This window comes from Pseudorasbora parva, chromosome 10 (assembly GCF_024679245.1).
Source record: "Pseudorasbora parva isolate DD20220531a chromosome 10, ASM2467924v1, whole genome shotgun sequence".
NCBI classification, from domain to species: domain Eukaryota; kingdom Metazoa; phylum Chordata; class Actinopteri; order Cypriniformes; family Gobionidae; genus Pseudorasbora; species Pseudorasbora parva.
Genome location: NC_090181.1, coordinates 8,737,094 through 8,763,778, shown reverse-complemented (window position 1 = coordinate 8,763,778; position 26,685 = coordinate 8,737,094). Strand labels below are relative to the sequence as shown.

Genomic DNA, 26,685 nt, shown 5'->3' with positions numbered 1-26,685 from the left:
CATATATCAATCGAACCGCACCAGAGTTCGTTTGGAAGCGGACCGAGACCCATCTTTTTAGCGGTCTCGGTCCGCTTGTTTGGTGCGCACCAGAGTTCGGGTGGCAGCGTTCACATATGTTCAAATGAACCGCACTAACCGAGCAACCGCACCAGGGTTCGTTTTAATCGAACCAAACATGACAAGTGTGAACGCACCCTAAGAAGATTCATTTTGTTCCAAAACTTCATGAGTTTCTTTCCTCTGCAGAACACAAACAGCATTTTGAAAACAGTTTCTGTCCAGGTAAAGAAAGTCAAAAGGGTTCGAAACAACACAGACCCTCATTTCCTTTCATTGTATGGACATTAAAATAAAAATGTTGGTAACACTTTATTTTACTTACAGTGTAGTTACCCAAGACAGTACTGGTAATATAAGGTAACTTACTGGGTTAATGTTAGGTTTAGTGATATGTTTAGGGTTAGTATCTAGTTATAACCAAATTATTGTAATTGCTATAATAAGTACATAGTACGTACGTGTATGTGGAACAGGACTGTAAAATAAAGGGCTAGCAAAATTTGTATTATTATTTCTGTTCCATAAAAAAAAAACATTCACACACTCTCTTTTGATTTCTGTAAACTAAACTTAATTTACTGTGCTTTTCCAGTAGATTTTTCTAATGTATTTAAATTGACAAAAAAAGTTCTAATTTAGGAAGTAAGTAAAACCAAAAAAAGACCAAAATATAACGAGTTGAGATTTTTACAGTGGAGGTTTGGAAGCAGTGCACGTGAAAGGAATAGAAATGACAATGAGGTTTACATAAAGTGCAAATAAAATACCTTTCAATTCCACTGTATAATTTTCCAAAACTGAAAAACCATTTGCTCTATAAATGCAGTGCTACAAAACATTGAACTCATGGGCTAGGCTACACTGAACTGGAAAATATTCACACTTCGATACATTGTTTTAATAACAAGCAAACATGCTACAACATTAGAGCTTATATCCATAAAAAAGAAAGTCTTGAATTCAGACAAACACACACACACACACGTCCAGTCAAGCAGAAAGACGGCTGACGCTTACCCCCCCACCCCCTCCACAAACACCCACACACACTAACACTCACTCAATATATGATTCTCAACACATATTATGTAAGAGATATAATGGCTTTCACAGTGGCTGTCTAGGCACACACTCGGATTGAGACTTAATTAATCCAATTTCATCTCTCAAATCCAAGTGTAATGGCCTGGAACAAAGGATGTCATGAAAAATATATATGACTCCAACTGTGCAGATCACAGTTAGCATAACTTTATACTTAAAAACGTTAAATAAAACATCAAATATAACATTGTAAATCTGGACCATTTCATAAAAGCATGTGCTCATGTGGTTATTTCTATACTTTTTCCTATTTCAAGATATAGATGTGGCTATTGTGTCGACTTACCAGATGATGTCATTAGGGGCAGGGGCATAAGAAACGCCCCAGTGATGGGAGCGCACCACTGTGGTAATGCTGGACTGCTGGGGTCTGTGGCCGCAGTGAGCTCGGCTGTAGTCTTTCACAATACTTTAAAAACATAATCACAGAGGCTTATATATTTAAACGGTAACACTTCACAAGCATTAGTTAACATTAGTTAACTACATTAGTTAACATGAACTAATAATTAATTGCACTTATATTATGCACTTGTATCAAACTGGCCATAATTTCAGTTTGTGAGGTTTTTAATAAGATGAAAAGTTAATAATTACAGTAATTACACTTTTTAATTTTTGTTGGTTTAACTTAAAAAAGTAAGTAACCTGGTTGCCTTAAAATTTTGAGTTTATTGAAATTAAAAATTTGAGTTGATACAATGATGGAAATTTGTTAAATAAATAGAAACTCAAAATATTATTGTATCTGAACCACATACAAAATGTGATAAATCATGAAAATAGCACTATTTGGCATGTTTCACTGCATCATCAGAAATAAAACACACACAATTACCCAATATGCTTACAAAATCTTTGAATAATATTTTAATAAAGGTTGTCGAATCTCAAAAAATGTTCATTGTATTAACTCAAAATTTTAATTTCAATGAACTCAAAATTTTAAGGCAACCAGGTAACTTTTTATATAGAAAACCCATAGTTTAATAGTCCCAAGAAATCACATACATTGTTTCTGATAGCTAGAGTCTAGTGGTTCCGCTGTCAGCAGATCTGCTTTATGTTGATAAAATACCATTTAAATAAAAATACTTTCTTAAATATAGGTATTCATTACAGGATATATTGGCGGACGATACTGATTCTCAATAACCAGCCATTAACCCCGAACACTTACACTGCAGTCATCCTCTCATCTCTGAAGGTAACAAAGGCAATGCCCAGCCTCTTCATAGAGATCCGGTTCTTCTCTGCATTAAACTCATCTGTCAGTTTCTCCTCCAGCTCACTGTAGTACTGCTCTGCATCCACCTGATGAGAGGACAATGACAAGACATGAGAAGAAGAGTATCAGATCTCCTCACTGAGCAGTTCATGACTGTCAGTTGGTGTATGGTGATCTCCAGTGGCCAACATGAGGAGCTGCAGTACCAGCCACATCACTATTCTATATGTATACAGTCTGTACATGTACAAATATATTCACTCTTACAACTATAACTCGTGTGTGAGGGACATTTACCTGTTCAAAGCCACATATATCACAGCAGAAGATCTGTGCACAGGGGTGTGTCTTTATCATGATCCTGCCATCCTTCTGAGCTTTGGTTGTGAAGTAAAGCCTTCCTTTCATTGCTTTTCGCCTGTACAGGATATAGTTTTATGGCATGTTCAAACCAACAACAATAACTATAGAGTCCACACCAACTCATGATATCCTTCTGTTTATTCTAAGTCATCTGGTGCTTTAAATGCTCAATCTCTTTAAAGTTGGACTGACTGTCTTTTTTTTTAAATCATTCATCAGCTGTAAAAAAAAAAAAATGTCTGAAGGTGATTGCAACAATAGTTTCTCTGTGCCGTTATCATGATGTGAACTCTGCTATTCTTTTATATATATATATTTTTTTTTTAACTGTCTTTTCCGTTATCATGATAGTTATTATCATCCTTGGTGTTAAAATAGGGTTTAATGAGCAATATTTACGAGACTCAGCTCTCTGACATTCAGGAGATGTGTGAATGCAAATGACCTTTCTGAGTCCAGCTTCATTAGTTTTTGTACGTCAAAGCAGAACCGGATGTCTGTGACAGTGCAGCTGGGGTAGGCTTCACTGTATGGAGATAGAAGAGACATTGGCTTTTACACAAGTGAAAAATGAATGCCCTCAGTTGTGTTGACATTTAATCTCCGATATGCTGAAGTATGGAGATTAAGCAATAGTTGCAGTTCTGTGGATAACAGATGTGTGCTCTTCACTCACTGCAGGTGTTTCGTGATTAGGCCGGGATCAGAGATTTCTCTAGGAATTGACGTTATCATTAGAGTTCTGGCCACCTGCAATAATAATAAATATATGTGAGCTACAAGTACATGAAGCAAATATTGGTGCTTGCAGGACAGCAAAATACTAATATATATATATATATATATATATATATATATATATATATATATATATATATATATATAGTGGGGCAAAAAAGTATTTAGTCAGCCTCCAATTGTGCAAGTTCTCCCACTTAAAAAGATGACAGAGGCCTGTAATATTCATCATAGGTACACTTTAACTATGAAAAACAGAATGAGAAAAAAATCCAGAAAATCACATTGTCTGATTTTTAAAGATTCTATTTGCAAATTATGGTGGAAAATAAGTATTTAGTTAATAACAAAAGTTAATCTCAATACTTTGTTATATACCCTTTGTTGGCAATGACAGAGGTCAAACATTTCTGTAAGTCGCCACAAGGTTTTTACACACTGTTGGTGGTAGTTTGGCCCATTCCTGCATGCAGATCTCCTCTAGAGCAGTGTTTTGGGGCAACATGGATTTTCAACTCCCTCCAAAGATTTTTTATGGGGTTGAGATCTGGAGACTGGCTAGGCCACTCTAGGATTTTGAAATGCTTCTTACGAAGCCACTCCTTCGCTGCCCGGGTGGAGTTTGGGATCATTGTCATGCTGAAAGACCCAGCCACGTTTCATCTTCAATACCCAATGCCATTAATACAGGTAACGAATGGAGGACAGAGGAGCATCTTAAAGAAGAAGTTACAGGTCTGTGAGAGCCAGAAATCTTGCTTTATTGTAGGTGACCAAATACTTATTTTCCACCATAATTTGCAATTAAATTCTTTAAAAATCAGACTGTGATTTTCTGGATTTTCTTTTCTCATTCTGTCTCTCACAGTAGTGTACCTATGATGAAAATTACAGGCCTCTCTCATCTTTTTAAGTAGGAGAACTTGCACAATTAGTGTCTGACTAAATACTTTTTTGGCCCACTGTATTTACATGTATACAGTGGGGTATATACCTGTATATACATGTATATATATTTTTTTGTAGAAATGCGATCAATTATGCCTTCTAATGAATCATCATCACAGGTACTATCTAAATGGTAAACACTGTCAGTACAATCAATGAAAGATACTTATTTATATTTACTTTCATATTAATAGCATATTTCCCACCTAATTCACATAGTTGTAATGGCAAAAAAAGTGCTGCCAAACGATTAATTGCATACAAAATAAAAATGTGTGTTTCTAAGATGTGTGTGTGTGTGTGTGTGTGTGTGTGTGTGTGTGTGTGTGTGTGTGTGTGTGTGTGTATAATTATTATGTATATACAAATACACACACGCAAGGATTTATTGAATAATCTTTTTATATTTATTTATAAGATATTTATATACAGTCCCTGACAAAAGTCTTGTCGCTTGTGTACAAATTGACCTAAAGTGCCGCTGAAATATATTTCTAATCAAGATTTTTTTACAAGAAATGGCTCATTTTAATCCCACCAGCTTTTGTGATAATGTTTCAGTGAAAAACTAAACTTTCAAAAAGTATTCTAATATTCACAGCTTGGTAAAGCCCATTGAGTCAATTTTTGCAAAGACATAAGTGTTGTCACCTTGTCATATGAGCTTCACCTGTGACTAATAATGGATCAATTAGGTCTCAAGTGTGTATAAAAGAACCCCAGTACGCTAGACCTTCACATCAACTGCAAATAGACCTCTGCAAACATGCCTAAGATTCACCCTGAGACTAAAGTTTTGATTATCAAGAGGCTGAAGACCAGATCCATTGCTGATGTGGCAGACACCTTCAATGTGTCTCAGCGTCAAGTACAGAGGATAAAAAAAAGATTTGAAGAGACTGGAGACATTTTTGACAAGCCCAGGTCAGGCAGACCCCGCAAGACAACTGCTCAAGAGGACCGTTTGTTGGTTTTGAAAATCCAAGGCCAGCCCATTTTCCACTGCAGCAGAGCTCCACGAGACCTGGTCACCTGAAGTCCCTGTGTCAACCAGAACAGTTTGTCAGATTCTGTCTCGAAATGGCCTCCATGGTCGAATTAGTGCCCAGAAGCCAGCACTAAACAAAAGACAATTGAAAAACCGTGTGGCATTTGCCAAGGCCCAGAGCCTGCTAAAAGGATGGACGAAGGAAAAGTGGCAGAAGGTGGATTTTTCAGATGAATCTTCTGTTGAATTACACCACAGTCGCCGCAAATATTGCAGGAGACCTACTGGAGCCAGAATGGATCCGAGATTCACCCAGAAAACAGTGAAGTTTGGTGGTGGAAAAATCATGGTCTGGGGTTACATCCAGTATGGGGGTGTGCGAGAGATCTGCAGGGTGGAAGGCAACATCAATAGTCTAAAATACCAAGAAATCTTAGCTACCTCTTATATTCCCAACCATAAAAGAGGCCAAATTCTGCAGCAGGACGGTGCTCCATCGCATACTTCCATCTCCACATCAAAGTTCCTCAAGGCGAAGAAGATCAAGATGCTCCAGGATTGGCCAGCCCAGTCACCAGACATGAACATCATTGAGCAAATGTGGGGTAGGATGAAAGAGGACGCATGGAAGACGAAACCAAAGAATATTGATGAACTCTGGGAGGCATGCAAGACTGCTTTCTTAGCTATTCCTGATGACTTCATCAATAAATTGTATGAATCCTTGCCAAACCGCATGGATGCAGTCCTTCAAGCTCATGGAAGTCATACAAGATATTTAATTTGGATCTCACAGCACCACAACTTAATTTGCTGACATATTTTTGTATTTGCAGTAAATTTGTTCAATTTCTGTATAGGCGACAAAACTTTTGTCTTGCCAAAATTTGACCTTTCTGTCTTGATTAAATGATAAATATTTTTTCTGTGAAAATTATTTATTTCAGTGCATTAAACATCATTTGGGAGGGTTTGATTTCTAACACCAATGAATTAATTAAAAGTCAGGTTAATATCAGGTATTTCTAGAGAATAGATAAGCGACAAGACTTTTGTCAGGGACTGTAAATATAACTATAATAATATAATTATACTGTATATATACAATATATACAAGGAAATATTTCTTAAATATATACATGTATTTGTGTGTATTAAAATATACATTATTATAAACAGTACACACATATATTATGCAAACAAACTTTTATTTTGGATGCGATTAATCGTTTGAATTTGATCTTTTGAGTATTTATATAGCATATGTTGTAGTACATTTATTTTAATAAAATAAATAAAAATTAAATAAAAAAATAAAGAGCTGTTATATTTCTCACAGATTTCTGCTCATTCTAAATCGGATACAGATAAAGCAACACAGTAAAGATTAGATTTATATAAATGCATTAGTGAGAGAAAATTAATTCTACCTGCCAGTGTCTCTCTACTAATAGTGAAGCTGTGGGTTTTAGTTAATAAGAAATATAGGCTAGAACTTTTCAGTTTAATTGCTAAATCACAGAACAGTGTTGGCACTGTGTTAGTGCAAGTGTCTGTATGTGTGTGCGTTACAATGCAGCAGCATATTAGTTTAGAACGGTGATTAACATTTAGGTATACAATAAACTGTTTATAAAACGTGCACTCACAATCAATTTTGATCATCCATGGTATAATCAAACATATCTTGTGGAGCGCTCTCAGGGTATGCATTTATTTAATCCTCTTAAATATTACACACTGCACCTTTAAGTTTAAGAGGAACTATGGATGTTTTTATTTTTATTTTTTGAGATTCACTAGCTCGCATTGCAAGCACTATAAAGCGCAGTGGCACCTATGGAACAGAAATTAGGTGTAACAACACATATACACATAATACAGCTGTTCACAGACCTTCTCGTCCTCTTTGTATTTCAGTTGTGAGGAGTGATGGATCATGCACAGTACAGTGATCACAAAATACAGCAGAGCAAAGATACTGTGCAACCACAGAAAAGTGTTCCTAAAGCAAGAGGAGAGTTATTACGATCATAAATATGTACTGTACACACACCACAAGGTAATGCTTTTTTTAGGAGTACATCCATGATAATAAACAAACTTACTGTGCAGGGACATTAACCACCGTTGTTCGGCCAAAATTCTGTGGACTATCTCCTGAAAAGCACAGGAATAAACAAGTTGTGTTAACATTTCAAGCTCTTCTCACATGCCAGTGTCAAAAATAAAACTCTGATTAAACTCTAATTTGAGGCCTGTGAATGTGGAATAAAAACCTCTCTACACCCAAATCATTATGCTTTGGGTTTGGTTGCTAGGACAAATTTGTGAATGTGCTGGTTTATTTCACAAATACAGTGTCAATTTGTTGCATAGAGATGACAGTCAGCATCAAAACCCCCACCCTATTCTAACCAGCCGGCCCCGAAGCTGCACCACAGAATGGTCTACCACACATCCACATTTAACGCTTTTAGAAGGCCACAGTAAACTTCTGCCACCGAGGTCACATGAAAAGATTATTGCAGGTCTGAGAACAACACGAGGTAAAGCTGGTGGCTTTTCACAATGTTCTTCTTGTGGCGTGGACAGTCAAGGCCTTTCCCATATTTAACTTGGCTCTTCTAACCCTCTATCGTGCCACCCAACCATCTTCAAACACTGTAGGGTGGTCTGAATTATGCTTTTACACACATCCACTAATAGAGGGTTAAGACGGAGCCCTTCTACATCTTCTTGAGTTTTCCCAGGCCTGTCCTAAAGTCATTCATCGGCAGGCCCACACGGAATCTGTATCCGCAGAATTCAGCAGATTTCCTGCCATACACAGTTTTATTTTTTTTAAATTACATTTTCCCCAGTTCCCTCTGAATCAGCTCAGAAAATGTACACTACTTTTCAAAAGTTTGAGATTTTAAGTTTAAGCGTCTGTTAGATTTTTTCTTTTTGAAATAAGTCTCTTATGCTCTCCAAGGCTACATTTAATTGTTTTTTTAATACAGCAAAAACATTAATATTGTTTAATTTTTTTTTATATATTTTAAAATGTAATTTATTCCTGTGATCAAAGCAGAATTTCCAGCATCTTTACTCCAGTCTTAAGTGTCACATGATCCTTCAGAAATCATTCTAATATGAGGATTTACTGCTTAAATAATATTTTTATTATTTATTATTATTATTTTTTATCAATGTTAAAAACATTTGTACTGATTAATATGTTTGGGTACACTGGATTTAAGGATTCTTTGATGAATAGAAAGAGCAAAAAAAAAAAAAAGCATTTATTTGAAATAAAAATATGTTGTGACATTATATGTATGTATGTAAACTCTGCAAAAGCTGTCTTATCTTGTTAATGGCTCTTTTTTTAACACTAGTACTCCATTCCGAGCATATCTTTTTTTTTTACACCACGGAAAATAATCTATGAATGTCTTAAAGGTTTTGTGAAAGTGTTTTAACATTTTTTGGGGGGGGGTGAAAAACTGCACTTTCTGTGTCAAAAATACTCCCGGTTTCTCACAAGTTTCGGAGAGTTTTTTTCGAGTATGGCTCGGCTTGACGTCAATAGATCGGAAGGTCCTTGTATGGGCCGTACGGGCTCTTCTCCCGGTAGGGTGCGCGCGCGTGACTAGAGCGAGAGAGGAAATGCACGCCCATAAACACTGCTCTCAAGCTGCAGATCTTCTCGTCCGTGCAACACTTTTGTTGCGCCGCGCTCCACTTTAAGCCTTGTTTATACTCGACGCGTCCGCATGAGCACGAGGGTGCGCGCGGCAAAAATGACGTCGACGCGGAGACTATAGGTACTCAAGATTGACATGAGATTGACTGAAACTGAGTGTTTCACCCGCTCTTTAATGTTCATATTAAATGTACAAAATAATTCGAAATTTTAGTCTGATTCAAGGGGAACCAGAATACCAAATTCCTGGAGGAGGGTAAATGAGCTCTGGAGAAGCTGCTGATAGTACTGAAGGAGCTTATATATATGTATGCTGTGATAGCTGTCGTATTCCTATAGGTAGACGTGATCAGCTGACAGCCAGCTGAAGCTTGACTAATATGACCTACCAGAACTGATGCTATGCTTGATAATTGTATGCTTAAAGGGATAGTCCCCCCAAAAAATGAAAAATCTTTCATTATTTACTCACCCGCAAGTTGTTCCAAACCTGTATGAAATTCTTTCTTCTGCTGAACACAAAGGAAAATATTTTGAAGAATATGTGTCACCAGAAATATGACAGGACCCATTGACTTCAATAAAATCAAAATTACTCAGTAGGGTCCATATACTGGTTGGTTACTGACATTCTTCCCAATATCTTCCTTTGTGTTCAGCAAAAGAAAGAAATTAATACAGGTTTAGAACAACTTGAGGGTGAGTACATTATAACAAAATATTTATTTTTGGGTGAACTATCCCTTTAAAATGTAAAGGTGCAGTATGTAATATTGACAGCTAGTGGTTGAAATAGGTACTGCAGTCCAAATTCAAAATATTGTAGAGAGTCGTTTCTCCTGCCACCTCCTTTCCAGGACACGCAACAGGCGCAATTGACAATGAAAGCCGAGGAGATTACACACTTTAAGTTAGTGAGTTGATTTATCCGTATTTTAATATGCTCTAATTTTTAGATGGATGCCGAGGCTTTTGGGTCAGGTAGAATCTGTGACCTCTGACCCAGTTTGTTTGCCGGCTTCCATGGTTGTAATACGTAGTTTTCCGCCAACTGTCAACCCAGAGTGTCATTTTACTATTGGGTAAACTGGCAGCAGGCGGCATCGCACAGACCAAAACAAATCAGACATTCTGAAATTTCAAAGTAGAATAACTGGCTGAATTATTAACTTAACATGTTTCCTAAATATCTGCACACATATTATGGTATTTTATGCTTTAGTAGAGTAAAAAAAAATACATACAGTACCTTTTTATTTCCCCTTTAGAATGTACTTTAGATCAATTTCAGAGCATGCAATCGTGCATTTAAGAGTCATTTCAGGTCGCCCGGGACAAATTCTATCAGAGAAAGAAACCTTGACAATCTGTCAAAACTAATTCATGAGATTTTTCCAAAGACTCTTTTTTAGGTGGATGCACACTGATGAATTAAGATGAAATGTTGGTGTAATGCTTTTTTTCAAGTATACTGCCTTTTCCTGGATACCAAAAGTGTTGTGTCTGTTGTCATGAATCCTTTATGGCTGAGCACTACTAGAGCAAATAGTAACCAAGCATTTGAGGATCTGGTGGAGTTACCGAGGAGGTTCCCGGAGAGGTTGACGGGCAAGATGATGGTGAGCGACAGCAAACACACCACCATCATGAGCAGGATGATGTGGCGCTGGAAAGACAGATATGTGACCGCGTCAATGCCACATTTACTGCGGATCTCCTCATCCCTGTGGGAAAAGAATAGGCACAAAAAAAGCTTCTTTAAAAATATAGCATTTTTTCATTATGCAAACACGTTCATCTAAAGAAACTTACATTGCATCAACAATATTTTTCATTTATTTATACAAAAATACATAAAAAATGCACTATATACTTTTTTTAATCTTCTGAATTAAATTATTTTGAAGTCTTATAATATGACCTTATATACTTTTATTCTAATGAAAGAAAATATTTTAACCGTCAATCATTCTGATATTATAATGAAGAAAAAAGTCAACAACACTAAAATATATAATAATATTATAAACTATATGTGTTTACTAACATGTACTAAAAGGAAAATATGTTATAACTTTTTCCTTAATGGTTATTCATTAAACTGAAAATTGCACTGCTGATCAAAAGTTTGGGGTCAGTAAGTTTTTACTTTAAAGAAACCAATTAAAACGTGTATTCAACAAAGATGCATTACTGTCAAAAGTGACTGTAAAGGCTTTATATAAAATTTTATGAAATAAAATTAAAATAATTGTTCTGTTCATCAACAAAAAAATGAAGCTGCTCAACTGTTTTCAACATTGATAATCACAAGAAATGTTTCTTAAGCAGCAAATCAGGATATTAGAATGATTTCTGAAAGATCATACTGAAGACTGGAGGAATGATGCTGAATTCAGCTTTGATCACAGGAATAGAAAAGAGTTATTTTAAATGATAATAATATTTCACAATATTACTGTTTTTGCAGTATATTTATATATATAAAATATTTCTGACCCAAGCTTCTGAACTGTGTGTATATTAAAGTTTTATGAAACCAACATGAAGACAAACTTGGCACACATTGAAAACTTTTTTTTTTTTTTACTTTCCTTTTAACATACTTTTAATTTTCTTAATCTTGCACACTCTTATATGTCAACGACCCATCTGAATTCTCTGAGCTTGAGGTTGGTTTTGCTGGCTACACTACTAGTTAGAGTTTTCTAGACTAGAGAGTTTTCAGTGTGTTTCCAATGAATTATATACAATAAACAGTATGTGTAGCAGCCCTTTAAAAGACCACACAAATACATAAGGGCGTTGAGGGATATTATGATTACAAGGAGCCCTCATTCACACAAAAACACACAGCCTCGCCTCACACAGAGTGAGGAAACTCTCAGCATGGCCTCTCGGTCTCCAGAGAGATCAAGAAGCTTTTAAAGGAACCAGCTAAATATGGCACCATCATGCCATCCGACTCGTCCAAATAACATCTCGGCAACCGTGGAGACAGACTAGCAGCTGGTTTACGGTTCTGAAAGGCTTTTGAGCGTATCCAGGCTGGTAAAGTGCCCGGTCCACCTTCACCCTGTGTTTTCCCTTCTTAATGAGATATAACATGAGCAAACAGGATGCCGGTTGATGACATCACCACTTCTTGCACACTTACTTCATGTGGTACAAAGATGTGAGCCAGGAACAGAAGCCCTATAAAGAGAGGGAGGGAAGACAACGGTGTCATAAAAAGGTCTGGCAAATAAAAAAACAGAGCGCGTCTGGCTAGTTTAGCATCTGTCAGAATCATTTGTTCTTTAAGTGAACACGGATAGCGTAACAAGTGGAAAAAGCCATGCAAATGCATGCAATATCTTTAACATGGCTGTGATGTCTTGAGCTGTCATTGCACATAAAACGCAAGGAGACAAAGTGAGGTCAGAATATAAATGGACAGATAGTGTGCATAAAAGAAAATAGTGTCTAAGTGCACAGGCTATTTTATATGACATCAGCTCTGGGGCGACGCTTCGTAATAACGGCTGACTAATCCACGCCGACAGATTGAACTTTACATGTGCCTCTTTATGTCTTTACGTTTCAGCAGTTGTAAATTTTCCTCAACATGAAGATGATAGTGAGTGACTTTAAAGGGGTCATGACATGGATTGTTTTATTGTTTTAATATGCTCCTTGAGGTTCAATATTATTTAAAAAAATGTATATACAGTATATACCCTCTGTCTGAAATGACCTGTTTTTAAGGGGCGGCTCCTTTAAGGCTGGTCAGTAAACGGCCACTGTTATGACTGGGTAATGTCATTGCATAGGAAACAGTATCAACACCCACTTGCTAGTGCACATGAGTAAGTGTGCATTTTTCACTCTTTGTTATATTGCAGCCATTTTCTAAAATCATTTAAGTTAATTTCTTTTTCTCATTAATGTACACACAGCACCCCATATTGACAAAAAAAACACAGAATTGTTGACATTTTTGCAGACTTATTAAAAAAGAAAAACTGAACATGGTCCTAAGTATTCAGACCCTTTGCTGTGACACTCATATATTTTAACTCCGATGCTTCTGATCATCCTTGAGATGGTTCTACACCTTCATTTGAGTCCAGATTTGTTTGATTATACTGATTGGACTTGATTAGGAAAGCCACACACCTGTCTATATAAGACCTTACAGCTCACAGTGCATGTCAGAGCAAATGAGAATCATGAGGTCAAAGGAAATGCCTAAAGAGCTCAGAGACAGAATTGTGGCAAGGCACAGTGAGCACAGTGGCCTCCATAGTCCTTAAATGGAAGATGTTTGGGACGACCAGAACTCTTACTGGAGCTAGCCGTCTGGCCAAACTGAGCTATCGGCGGAGAAGAGGCTTGGTGAGAGAGGTAAAGAAGAACCCAAAGATCACTGTGGCTGAGCTCCAGAGATGCAGTCGGGAGATGGGAGAAAGTTGTAGAAAGTCAACCATCACTGCAGCCCTCCACCAGTCGGGGCTTTATGGCAGAGTGGCCCGAAGGAAGCCTCTCCTCAGTGCAAGACACTAAAAAAATACCTGAAGGACTCCAAGATGGTGAGAAATACAATTCTCTGGTCTGATGAGACTAAAATAGAACTTTTTGGCCTTAATTCTAAGCGGTATGTGTGGAGAAAAACAGGCACTGCTCATCCCCTGTCCAATACAGTCCCGACAGTGAAGCATGGTGGTGGCAGCATCATGCTGTGGGGTGTTTTTTAGCTGCAGGGACAGGACGACTGGTTGCAATCGAGGGAAAGATGAATGCGGCCAAGTACAGGAATATCCTGGACGAAAACCTTCTCCAGAGTGCTCAAGACCTCAGACTGGGCCGAAGGTTCAGCTTCCAACAAGACAATGACCCAAAGCACACAACTAAAATAACGGAGTGGCTTCACAACAACTTCGTGACTGTTCTTGAATGGCCCAGCCAGAGCCCTGACTTAAACCCAATTCAGCATCTCTGTCCACCAACGTTTACCATCAAACCAGAAATGACAATATGGGGTGCTCTGTGTACATTAATGAGAACAAAATTAACTTACATTTTTATGGGTAAAAATGTTTAAGTAAAAATTATACACATTTTTAAGTTTTAAATATTGTTTTATATTGCATGATGTTCTTGTCTTAATTGTATTACTTTTGTTTGGTTTCTTTTGATATTGTATTATTAGTGCTTAAATTGTATTGTATGAGGATGTTTTGTTTGGTATATTGTGCAGCACTTTGGTCAGCATTTATGCTGTTTTAAAGGGCTCTATAAATAAACTTGACCTTGACTTAAATTATTTTAGCAAATGGGTGCAATATAACAAAGATACATTTTTAGGGGGTCTGAATACTTTCACTGTATGTCAAAAGATCAGGGCAATTTTGATTTTTCATGTCAAGAATCCTTAAAAAAACTATTAGTTTTACTCATGCGTTTCTATGTTTCTACAGGGACTGCATCGATAACGAAGTGCAGGCCTTATGATGTGAGAGGGTTTTTGCACTGCCAAATTAAAATGAAGATTCTGATCAAACATTTCTTTAATGTGTGTGATGCTTTATTTCTCTTTCTTTCTTTTACAAAAGATTCTCACCGTGTCCTTGGTCTCTGAGTCTGATGGGCTGGATTCTGACGGGGTTTTCTCTTTCTCACTTTGTTCTCCATAGAATAGAGATGTCAAGCTACAGAACAAAGACAAACAATAAAATGGACAGGTAATACTTTTTCACAAAATATACTTAAAAAAAAATCACAAACTGTTAGAAATTTGGAAATATTATTCCAATGTAGAATAAACACTGATCAGGCATAACATTATGACCACTGTGAGGTGAAGTGAATAACACTGATTATCTCTTCATCACGCCACCTGTTAGTGGGTGGGATATATTAAGCAGTAAGTGAACATTTTGTCCTCAAAGTTGGTGTGTTAGAAGCAGGAAAAATGGGCAAGTGCAAGGATTTGAGCGAGTTTGACAAGGGCCAAATTGTGATGGCTAGACGACAGGATAATGCTGGCAGGATAATGCGCCCTAACACAAAACAAAAATGGTCCAGGAATGGTTTGAGGAGCACAATGAGTTTGAAGTGTAAACTTGGCCTTCATTTATGTACTGAGTAGCAATAATTTCAATTAACAACATGTAATTACTATGGGGACTTTAATTAGGCTTGGGGTTTGGGGTTAGTTGCATGTAATTATGCCTATTTCACTGTTTAAAAAAAGACACTGTAAATTAAAGTGTTACCAAAATACTACATGAATAATGTATTAATACATGCTCAAATTAACATTAACTAAGATGAATTCATTCTTTAGAAGTATTTTTTATATTGTAGTTCATGTTAACTAATGCAGTTACAGTATCTAATGTTCACAAATGGAACCTTACTGTAAAGTGTTACCAACATGGTTATGCAGAAAGAAGTATTTGATAACCACAGATAAACCAAGCATTAACTGAACCTTTTACTGAATAACTGAGATATAAAAACTCTGAAAACTTCCCATGTAACAATTAGCCCTTGCCTTCTCTATATAGCTATCATATCAGTTTTGCTTCCAAAATTACTCAAGTATAATTAGCCTCAAGATCAGAAAAGTGTAAACATTTTCCACCCATAAGTCTTTCATCAGGTAAAATTCTAGTGTTCGCAAATGTAAAAATATAATTTCTGTGATGGCCAGCACTTGCTCTGTGGGCTGATGCAATGCTTTGCAAATATACACAGTGAAAATCACCGGCATATTCGCATACACAAAGACATTAAAGCTACATGCTGATGCAGAATAAAGCAACACTGCCTGAACAGAACTACATGAATCTTTCGACTTATGATCAAATTCCACCCACTTCTCCCTCAGGGACACTGTGTGTGAGAGCTGAAATGTTTTAATAATACTAACAGGTTTCTTTCAAATATGAGCAAAAATTCAGTGGTATGCAAAATGGATTTGAAATGGAAATTTTTACCATTTTTGCCAACCCGATCTCACGACAATTCATACATATTTTACTAGGTGGCTAATTCATACCCGTCTCATATGAATTCGTAGGATTTGTCTAAACCGCAGTGACCGGTAGGTTTAGGGGCGGGTTTGAGTTTAGGTCATTTAGGTCAAACAAAGCAGGAAAGTTCCTAAGCAAAACTGCGTTTCGTTGTGGAATGATCCACTATTTTTGAACGAACTGGGTAAGTCAGTGATTCAATGACCCCACTTAAAGTCGGTGGACACGTGCTTTTTCGTGAATGAATCAGCTGGTTTGAATGAATCGGCTGAATTCTATGGGCCCTATCACAAACCCGGGGTAATGCAATGCCAGGCAGAGGCAACTGATTTTTTGCTGATGTTTCAGCCCAACACAGTTATTTTCACATTCAGAGCCACATGTTGTTTAAATAGCAAATGCATCTGCATCAAATCTCTCATCTGTTCACCCGTGGGCACATTAGTAATATGTGCCGGTAGGCGGGTACACAACGTCCATACACTCTGCTTATTACACACACAAAGGGACGTCCAGCACACAACATTTTTAAATATTAAAAATAAAAAGATTTCTCCCTGGAGAAGCGTTCAGTCTTTCTGCCATGTACATAGCGAATCTGCCTTGGTGCAAGCACAACTGGCTTTTAACGGGGATGGGAAATGAGACTCTGATTGGTTTATTGCACGTTATGCCCAAAACACACCAATGACTCATTAAGAGTCTAGGGACAACCATTTTAGACCATGCCAACCATTTTTGTTGTTGTTAAACTAGAAAAAGTGGATTGGGCCATGTGCTTCAGACCATGTGCTCAGATCATTAAAATAAGGCCCCAGTGATTCACTTAAAGCTACACTGTGTAACTTTTTTTTAGTTTATTCTTAGCTAAAAACACTTATATGTGCTCATTAATGTATATTTACTTCTTCGAAGTAATAAAGTATTCTCGTAGGTTTAAAATATGCCATTGAAAATACATACGGGTGAGGGGTTCGAATGCTGGTCGCCATGTTGCCCCTCAATCTTGAAAGTACATTAGCCAAAGAGGGACATACCCATAAATTCAAGCTTCGCTTTTCGTGTTTTAACCAAGCGGCAACCTCCCGCGATCTCTCTTGAAGCCAATACGGAAGTAATGTAAACTGCAATTCCTCAACTGGCCACGAGGGACAGGCTCCAGAAGGGAGCAGAATCTCATTGAGCCCCATGTTAAAATTCTCAAATTTAAAGCAGAAAAAAACATGTTTACAGCCTGGTACAAATTGTGGTTTTGGCTTATAAGGCTAATTTTGATCTTCATGACAACTCTGAGGGGGGTGAATTTTTTTATAACTCATTTGTTTACGTTATATAAAGCCTTAAGGTTCTGCATAATTAAAGGCGTGGTTACAAGTGGATAGCCATTTATCCGCCGTCTATAGTTATTGCGTCACCTCAGCTCCGCACACATCCCGCCTTTTTGCCCATTTTCTGTTATCCGGGAGTGACACGCGTTGACTCGCTCACAAGATGGCAATGCCCAGCTCGCCCATACTTTAAGCTTCAGAACGGCTTATCAGAATCCTATGGGTGACGTCACGGACACTACGTCCATATTTTTTTACAGTCTATGGTTTTAACACTCGATGGCACTCATTGACGAGGTCGAACTGGAAGCCATGTTAATCTTGGACTAAATTGGCCACCGTAGGAGTTAAAATAAAATAGATGGGGGAAAATATCACACAGTGTAGCTTTAATTATGACTTGCCACCACCTACTAGCAGGTTTAGTTTCATATTTAAAAATATCATTTAATTTTCCCTAAAAGTCAATATTTCTATACTCAAAATGTTATACAATATTTAGAACATTGATCACTTATTTAGGCAATTGCAATAAAAGTTTTTTAATGGTAAGATGAACTTTGTTTCATCAGCCCTATACAGTGGTAAATAATGCAATTAATTAAAAGATAAATCAACAATATTTACCTTTATTAAATAATTATGAGAGGGTGTCCTTTTTCAGCGCCTGAATGTCTGTGCATGACCCTGCTTTATCATTTGAAGCTCATATAAATAGTGACAATCGATCTGCAAACATTCACATCCGTAATAATTATCAACTTTGTCCTGCTCTCTCAGTGAAGAGCACTGCTAATCTTATTCATGCTTTAGCGACATCACACATTTATTGATTATTGTAACACCCTTACAGCCTTCCTTCAAAGCTTCTCAACAAACTTAAATACCGTACTGTTTTTAAAATCCTACTCCTAACATTATACACTCAATACTCTTCATACTTATCTGGCCTTCTTCACATCTACACCCCTACTCGTACCTTAACATCGTCTTTAGCACTCACTCTTGGTCTCCCTCGAACTCACACAACATTTTAAGTTTGCCTTTTGTTAGCCTTGGTTATATATAGCAACTTATTCTAAACTTTAAAGGGGGGGTGAAACACTCAGTTTCAGTCAATCTCATGTCAATCTTGAGTACCTATAGAGTAGTATTGCATCCTTCATATCTCCGAAAAGTCTTTAGTTTTATCATATTTATAAAAGAAATATAGGCTGTACCGAGTCTTTCCGGAAAAAACCGAGCGCCTGGAGGCGTATCGTGTGGGCGGAGCTAAAGAATGACAAGCGCGCAAAGCGGTGACGTCCTCAAGCGTGGAGAAACCCGTGGCTCAGCTAATACAGATAATGATCCACAATCAAATCTGAGGCTGAAATAAATTGAACAGGAGAAACGGCAACAGCAGGACGTCCGTCTCTGTGGTATGTAAGTTACTGTATTTAATGGCCTCTCCACATTTCTGTGTGTTTACTCGCAGTGTATGAGGACATGATTCGGTTTATGGACTATTGTATGCGACTAGACCTTAGAAGTAGCAAGCATACTGTAACGTTATACACAGAACAACAATGGAGTAACCGTTAGCGCATTTGAATGACGAAGCACGCGATCGTGTCGTTTACTGATGTTTACTCATGCGACGGTAGCCAATAGCAGAGACATTTGAAGCAGTTTAAGTTAACTCACCGTCGAAGCTTTATCGCTGGGACCGCTCCGTCAGAAACACACTTCTTTGGTATGATTTGGTAAAGTCCTGTGACAGCAGTGGCGTGTAAATCCATTTTGAGACGCAACTGAAACGATGTTGTCAAGCTTCCCGTCATTTCTGCGTTCAAATCGGTTCAAATGCAGCGCTGCCTTCCCGGAATGCTGTGCTGAAGAGTTGAAGTCGCTCGACGTCACCCATAGGAATAAAGTGGAGCGCGGCGCCGTTCACGGACGACTGGATCTGCAGCTGAGAGACTGTTTACAGCGTGCTATAGTCGCGCGCGCGCACCCTACCGGGAGAAGAGCCCGTACGGCCCATACAAGGACCTTCCGCTCTTATTAACGTCAAATAGACCCATACTCGAAAAAAACTCGCCGAAACTTGTGAGAAACCGGAAGGAGTATTTTTGACACAGAAATACTCCATCAAACGTCCAACATTAGTTTTTGAAACTTTGTCTATGTTTAGGATGGGAATCCAAGTCTTTAACAGTGTAAAAAGCTCAGTATGCATGAAACAGCATTTCACCCCGGCAGTGGCTTATTTCATTGGGGCGGCAGTGGCTCAGTGGTTCATGTAGGTTGTCTACAAACCAGAAGGTTGGTGGTTCAATCCCCGGTTCCACCTGACCAAGTGTCGAAGTGTCCATGAGCAAGACACCTAACCCCAGCTGCTCCCGACGAGCTGATGGCGCCTTACATGGCTGACATCGCCGTCGGTGTATGAATGGGTGAATGTGAGGCAAAAATGTAAAGCGCTTTGGATAAAAGCGCTATATAAATGCAGTCCATTTACCATTTACCCCCCCTTTAAGGTGAAGAGTGTTATTGTGCCCCCCTAGCGTCACTAAAAACAACTGCAAAGTGTATGATTTAATCATGAGCGTTTCGTTCTTGACCAATTTGGCTGTTGAGTTCAACTCTACACAGTCAGTAGGCTAAGTATTTAATTAACAAGAAATTATTAAGCAAAAATGCATTAAATTGATCAGAAGTGACAGGAAAGACATATTGTTACAAAAAATAATAATTTTAATCACTTGCTTTTCTTTGAACTTTCTATTTCTATTCTTTCTATATATGCATAAACATTGTTTAGGGAACATTAACAGAAGCTTAACCGAGCCTGCTTGATGCACGCGAATGAGCCTTATTGGTTCTTACTGAAGCTGAAACATGCTGCATAACACAGGAATGAACATAACTGGATCATCATAAGGTGTCATTGAGCGTAAGGTGCTCATATATATATATAAAATGTATAATAACAATGCAAAATAATCAAATAATCAAACGATGTCCTGTGTAACCAGCAGGTGGCGCCAGGATCTCACACTGACCTGCTAAGCATTCAGTTCACTCAACAATCACACACAGTTGTTCAATTATTTACATCTTAATGCATTCTGCAAACAGTTATGAGATGATACCTGTCATTTTCCATGAGAAGAGCCAGGCGGCCGTAGTCCCACGCTGCCTTCCTCAAACAGGAGAAGATCAGAAGCAGAAACTACAATAAAAATACACCAAACCTCAGTGATATCAGCACACTGTTAATAAAAACGGCACAACTGCTGGTAAATTACACGCACAGGGAACAAAATCTGATGCTTATGCATTTTAAAAGATGTGAATATTCCAGAATATACACAGAAGACATTGTGTCACTTTAAATGTGTGCTAAAGCTATGGTATAAAAACAGAAGTAAACCCTTGCACTCACTAGACCCCTTGGGCAGCAGTAATAATTAGCCATTTCTTTGGCCAAAGAGAAACGAGGTGTGTGGTTGTCTTGGAAACTAACAGGCAGTGCGGTCTGCATGCACACTTGTGTTCATAACCACTCCGGAAGGAACAGTCAATAAAAAGACAACATGACTACTGGGAAGCTACAAGTCTCTATTTTGCTTCGGTTCCTGGTTAGCAACTTATTCTAAACCTTAGAATAGGTGAAGAGTGTTATTTCTGCCCCACTAGCATCACCAAAAATAACTGCAAAGTTTATCATTTAATCATGAGCGCTTCGTTCTTGACCGTTTTTGCTGTTGAGTTCAACTCAAATATACACTATGCGGTCAGTAAGTATTTAATTAACAAGAAATGATTACTTTTATTCAGCAAAGATGCATTCAGTTGATCAAAAGTGACAGTAAAGACTATAGTAAAGATTATTAAAAAAAATAACTGTTGCAACATTGATAATATTAAGAAATGTTTCTTTACCAAATCAGCATATCATTTCTGAAGGATCATGTTACACTAAAAAAGAAATGGCTTCTAAAATTTCAGCTTTACCGTATTATTTCAAAACGTCTTAATATTTGATAAAATAAATTCAGCCTTGGTGTGTGTAGGAGACTTCTCTTAAAAATATACCACCAAACCTTTGGAGAATCGACAGTCAGATACAGTATATAGCCTACACTGCAAAAAAAGTGGTAATCTGCAAATTCTACCTGAATATAATGTAGTTTTGGTGGTACAAATCCATGTATTTAGGTTGATTTAGCAACATTTCATATTATTGACTTAAATAAACCTTAAATGTTAAAATTTTTAGGTCATTGCTTTTTTTTTCTTCAAATTAATTAAAGTGTGTTAACTTTTCTTTTTTTAAAGATTGGGTGAATGCCATGGGAAAGAATCTGTCATATTCCACCCCAAAATCAAATAACAAATTAAGACATTAGGACTTTTTATATTGTGATATTATATTCATGACAAATTAGCAAATTCTCATTAGTGAAAATAATCCAATATTTTTTCATTAAAATAAAATGAATATAAAGTATAGCCAACATATATAATACTTTTAATGATGTATTATTATTATTATTATTATTATTGGGGGAAGTTACTTTTAAAAGTAATGTGTTACAATATCAAGGGTTACAAATATATTGGGTTACTTAGTTACTTTTAATGGAAAGTAATACATTATGTTACTTTTGCATTATTATAATTTTTTGTAAAATTTTTGGCAGATGTAAAGCCCCTTTCACACCAAAACTGAAATGATGCAAAAAAAATTGTAGTGTTTTACTAAATTAACTAAACTAAATTTAACTAAACTTGCTTTTTATGCAAGTGAACTACAATAGTGAACTGCAATAAAAATGTGTTTAGTGAACTAAACACAGCGCACACAACACCTCACACAATGCAATTTCTCTCAACATGGAGACAAGCATGTCAGTGTCAGACAATAAATAGGAAAAAATAGTTACTTGCATTACTAGTTTGAAAAAGTAACTCCGATATTTTGTTGTAAATTTAAAAGAAATGCTTTACTCATTACTTGTAACGCGAGTAACAATTGTAATAATTTCTATAATGGCAAGCGCAATCTACCAATTAGCGCCTTTTTTTGCGTTTGAAAGTGAAACTATGTATGCATATGCAATAAGGTCAGCCGCAAAAATAACCCTGTCCATCCCCTTTCAGTGCCAATTTTTCAGTGTGTCCTTAGTAAATATTGAGGGTAGTTTTTAATGCCAAAAGAGGGTTTGTGCTGGCGCAAGCTGTTTGTAAATATGGCCCTAAATGTCATGCAGTTGCAGCAAAACAATGAAAACTGTTAGCAGTGATCTTGTACCAGCCACACAACGACATTGATGGCGAGGACAGTGGGGACTCCTCCAAAGGGCAGGCCCTGCAGGACGCTGCTGCGGGACTGAGAGCGATAACATCTTTCTGCTGTGCTGTTCTCCTCCATCAGTGAGCCCAGGAAACTCCTGACGTCCAGCTCCTCCAAAGGACTGCCACCTCCTGCAGGCCAGGACTCAAACGCCGGCTGAGCCGTACCCAACAGGTCAGAGCGCACCGCCATGGCAGTGGCGCAGGTCTCAAAAAGCCCTTCAAACTGTCAAAGCATCACTGAGGAGAGAAGACAGGAAACAAAGAAATATCAATGAGATGTAGAGTATTTGAAAAGATAATAACAATGAATGTACTATAATGTCCAATGATGACAAAAAATACTAAATTATAAAACACCCTCAGAGGCTTGTTGAAATTAAATAAGTCGAAGTACTTAAATTACTTTGTTTGTGTGTGTTATAGTTAAAGGGATAGTTCACCCACAAATGAAAATTCTCTCATTAATAACTCATGTCATTCCAAACCTGTAGGTCATTCGTTCATCTTCGAAACACAAAATAAGATATTTTTGATGAAACCTGAGAGCTTTCTGTCTCTCCATTGACAGCTACGCAACTACCACATTGACACTTCAAAAAGTTCATAAATAGATCAACGAATCCATATGAATTGAGTGGTTTAGTCTGAATTTTCTGAAAAGTCTTGATCACTTTATATGATGAACAAATTGAAGAATTCTTTAGAATGAAGAAAATTTGGACTAAACTACTCGAGTGTCAAATTGGTAGTTGCGTAGCTGTCAATGGAGGGACAGAAGAACGAAATTCTTATGTGTTTGGAAGAACATGAGGGTGAGTAATTTTTTTGGGTGAATAACCATATAAACTTAAATTAAAGGTGGGAAAAAAAGCTAATTACAAATATGAATAAATAGCATTATTTAAAATATAAATCTCTGACTTTTGACTGCAGACTGAGATTACTATTACTAGGGTCTTTCTAACCCTAATCAGCATTTTAGAATGATTTCTGATGGATCAAGTGACACTGTAATGATGCTGAAAATACAGCGGGGCCAACATAGGAGTAAGTTACATTTTAAAATGTATTGATAGAAAAGAGTATGAAAGGTTAAGAAGACATATGCCTTGAACTTCGGAAGAAGACTGAAAAATATTCAGTTTCGTGCTGACACTGATGGTGAGGACCATATCATCTTCACACGGTAGCCTGTCCATGTTTGAGCAGCATTGTGCATTCATTTAGCAAACAAGCAAATGGTACTGGCTACGGGGCAATTCTGAACAAACATTTCTAAACCTTTGAACAAACATTGGGGCAGCTTGAAGCACCATTTTCATTCAGTTTAACAGGTGTGTTTCAATTACCTTTATGAATATTGCCCTTAAGCACATTAACAGGAACACACAAACCAGGGTCAGTGCTCATTGGTTTGTTTGTTGATATTAATGCTGTCTTAAACTGCTGCTATAGTACTAACAAACCATCTCCCAACTCACTCATACAGTAGACTGCCACATCACATCTGTCAGGTAATCACCATAAAATCACTTCTTGAAGCTACATCATCCTCAAGACATGCAATGTCAATTTGACTAGCAAATCTAATCGACTAAAATTAAAATCTTTCAAACTAAATATAATATTCTACATTATTGAAATATCCATGGATTATCATGCTGTCATTTCCTGTTGTTTGAGGCTCTGAAATAAAACCAACAAGCAAAACAACCATCTTTATAGTTTAAAATTATTGGTATCTAAATCAGTTCATACAGCAAGCAATGAGTATGAGTTAAAAGCTCCCTTTCTTGTTTATAGAAAATGATGCAACATCCCCCATAACTCACTAATTTACTACTGTCAGCTCAGCTCAAATAAATTACCAATAACACCCCTAGTTGCTGCACGGTTGCTAACAAAGATGAGCTCTTCCAGTCAGACAGATGGTGTATAAATGGCTCTTTTTCTTACAATTTGACTCTCATCCTCTGGTCATAGGTTAGGAAAGCATAACTATAACAGCCATTAGTCACAGGTTAAAGGGGGGGTGAAATGCTGTTTCATGCATACTGAGCTTTTTACACTGTTAAAGACTTGGATTCCCATCCTAAACATAGACAAAGTTTCAAAAACTAATGTTGGACGTTTGATGAAGTATTTCTGTGTCAAAAATACTGCTTCCGGTTTCTCACAAGTTTCGGAGAGTTTTTTTCGAGTATGGCTCGACTTGACGTTAATAGAGCGGAAGGTCCTTGTATGGGCCGTACGGGCTCTTCTCCCGGTAGGGTGCGCGCGCGTGACTAGAGCGAGAGAGCAAATGCACGGCCATAAACACTCTCTCAAACTGCAGATCCAGTCGTCCTGCTTTGGAAGCAGCCGGTGAGTAAAACTGCTTCAAATGTCTCTGCTATTGGCTATCGTCACGTAAGTAAAAATCAGTAAACGACACCATCGCGTGCTTCGCCATTCAAATGCGCTAATGGTTACTCCATTGTTGTTCTCTGTATAACGTTACACTAGTCTGACGTGCAAAACCGTTTTGCTTGCTACTGCTAAGGTTTAGTCGCATACAATAGTCCATAAACCGAATCATGTCCTCATAAACTGCGAGTAAACACACACAAATGTTCTCCACGCTTGATGACGTCACCGCTTTGTGTGCGCTCGTCATTCTTTAGCTCCGCTCACACGATACGCCTCCAGGCGCTCAGTTTTTTCCGGAAATACTCGGTACAGCCTATATTTCTTTTATAAATATGATAAAACTAAAGACTTTTCGGAGATATGAAGGATGCAATACTACTCTATAGGTACTCAAGATTGACATGATTAAGAAATTAATTTAGACGAGTCAGCAGTTCCTTCCTATAACACATGCGTACACACACACACACACACACACACACACACACACACACACACACACACACACACACACACACACACACACACACACACACACACACACACACACATTTATACTACAGGGAGTGCAGAATTATTAGGCAAATTGTATTTTTGAGGATTAATTTTATTATTGAACAACAACCATGTTCTCAATGAACACAAAAAACTCAATATCAAAGCTGAATATTTTTGGAAGTTTTAGTTTGTAGTTTTAGCTATTTTAGGGGGATATCTGTGTGTGCAGGTGACTATTACTGTGCATAATTATTAGGCAACTTAACAAAAAACAAATTTATACCCATTTCAATTATTTATTTTTACCAGTGAAACCAATATAACATCTCAACATTCACAAATATACATTTCTGACATTCAAAAACCAAACAAAAACAAATCAGTGACCAATATAGCCACCTTTCTTTGCAAGGACACTCAAAAGCCTGCCATCCATGGATTCTGTCAGTGTTTTGATCTGTTCACCATCAACGTTGTGTGCAGCAGCAACCACAGCCTCCCAGACGCTGTTCAGAGAGGTGTACTGTTTTCCCTCCTTGTAAATCGCACATTTGATGATGGACCACAGGTTCTCAATGGGGTTCAGATCAGGTGAACAAGGAGGCCATATCATTAGATTTTCTTCTTTTATACCCTTTCTTGCCAGCCACGCTGTGGAGTACTTGGACGCGTGTGATGGAGCATTGTCCTGCATGAAAATCATGTTTTTCTTGAAGGATGCAGACTTCTTCCTGTACCACTGCTTGAAGAAGGTGTCTTCCAGAAACTGGCAGTAGGACTGGGAGTTGAGCTTGACTCCATCCTCAACCCGAAAAGGCTCCACAAGCTCATCTTTGATGATACCAGCCCAAACCAGTAGTCCACCTTGCTGGCGTCTGAGTCGGACTGGAGCTCTCTGCCCTTTACCAATCCAGCCACGGGCCCATCCATCTGGCCCATCAAGACTCACTCTCATTTCATCA

At 37.6% G+C, this 26,685-nt stretch overlaps 1 protein-coding gene across 4 annotated transcripts in view; it reads right to left on the bottom strand.

Moving 5' to 3' along the window:
• The window catches only part of tmem63c (transmembrane protein 63C), an 81,492-nt gene that overhangs the window by 20,292 nt on the left and 34,515 nt on the right, over positions 1–26,685 (bottom strand). For all 4 annotated transcript variants that reach the window (XM_067455049.1, XM_067455048.1, XM_067455050.1 and 1 more), the window contains 12 exons: positions 22,773–23,053; positions 20,608–20,687; positions 14,726–14,813; positions 12,281–12,318; positions 10,705–10,847; positions 7,541–7,592; positions 7,329–7,437; positions 3,435–3,508; positions 3,204–3,284; positions 2,693–2,813; positions 2,348–2,481; positions 1,454–1,576 (listed from right to left, as the gene is read on the bottom strand). In XM_067455049.1, coding sequence (XP_067311150.1) covers positions 1,454–1,576; positions 2,348–2,481; positions 2,693–2,813; positions 3,204–3,284; positions 3,435–3,508; positions 7,329–7,437; positions 7,541–7,592; positions 10,705–10,847; positions 12,281–12,318; positions 14,726–14,813; positions 20,608–20,687; positions 22,773–23,006 — 1,277 coding nt within the window. In that variant the 5' untranslated portion in view covers positions 23,007–23,053. The remainder of the gene's footprint in view (positions 1–1,453; positions 1,577–2,347; positions 2,482–2,692; positions 2,814–3,203; positions 3,285–3,434; positions 3,509–7,328; positions 7,438–7,540; positions 7,593–10,704; positions 10,848–12,280; positions 12,319–14,725; positions 14,814–20,607; positions 20,688–22,772; positions 23,054–26,685) is intronic.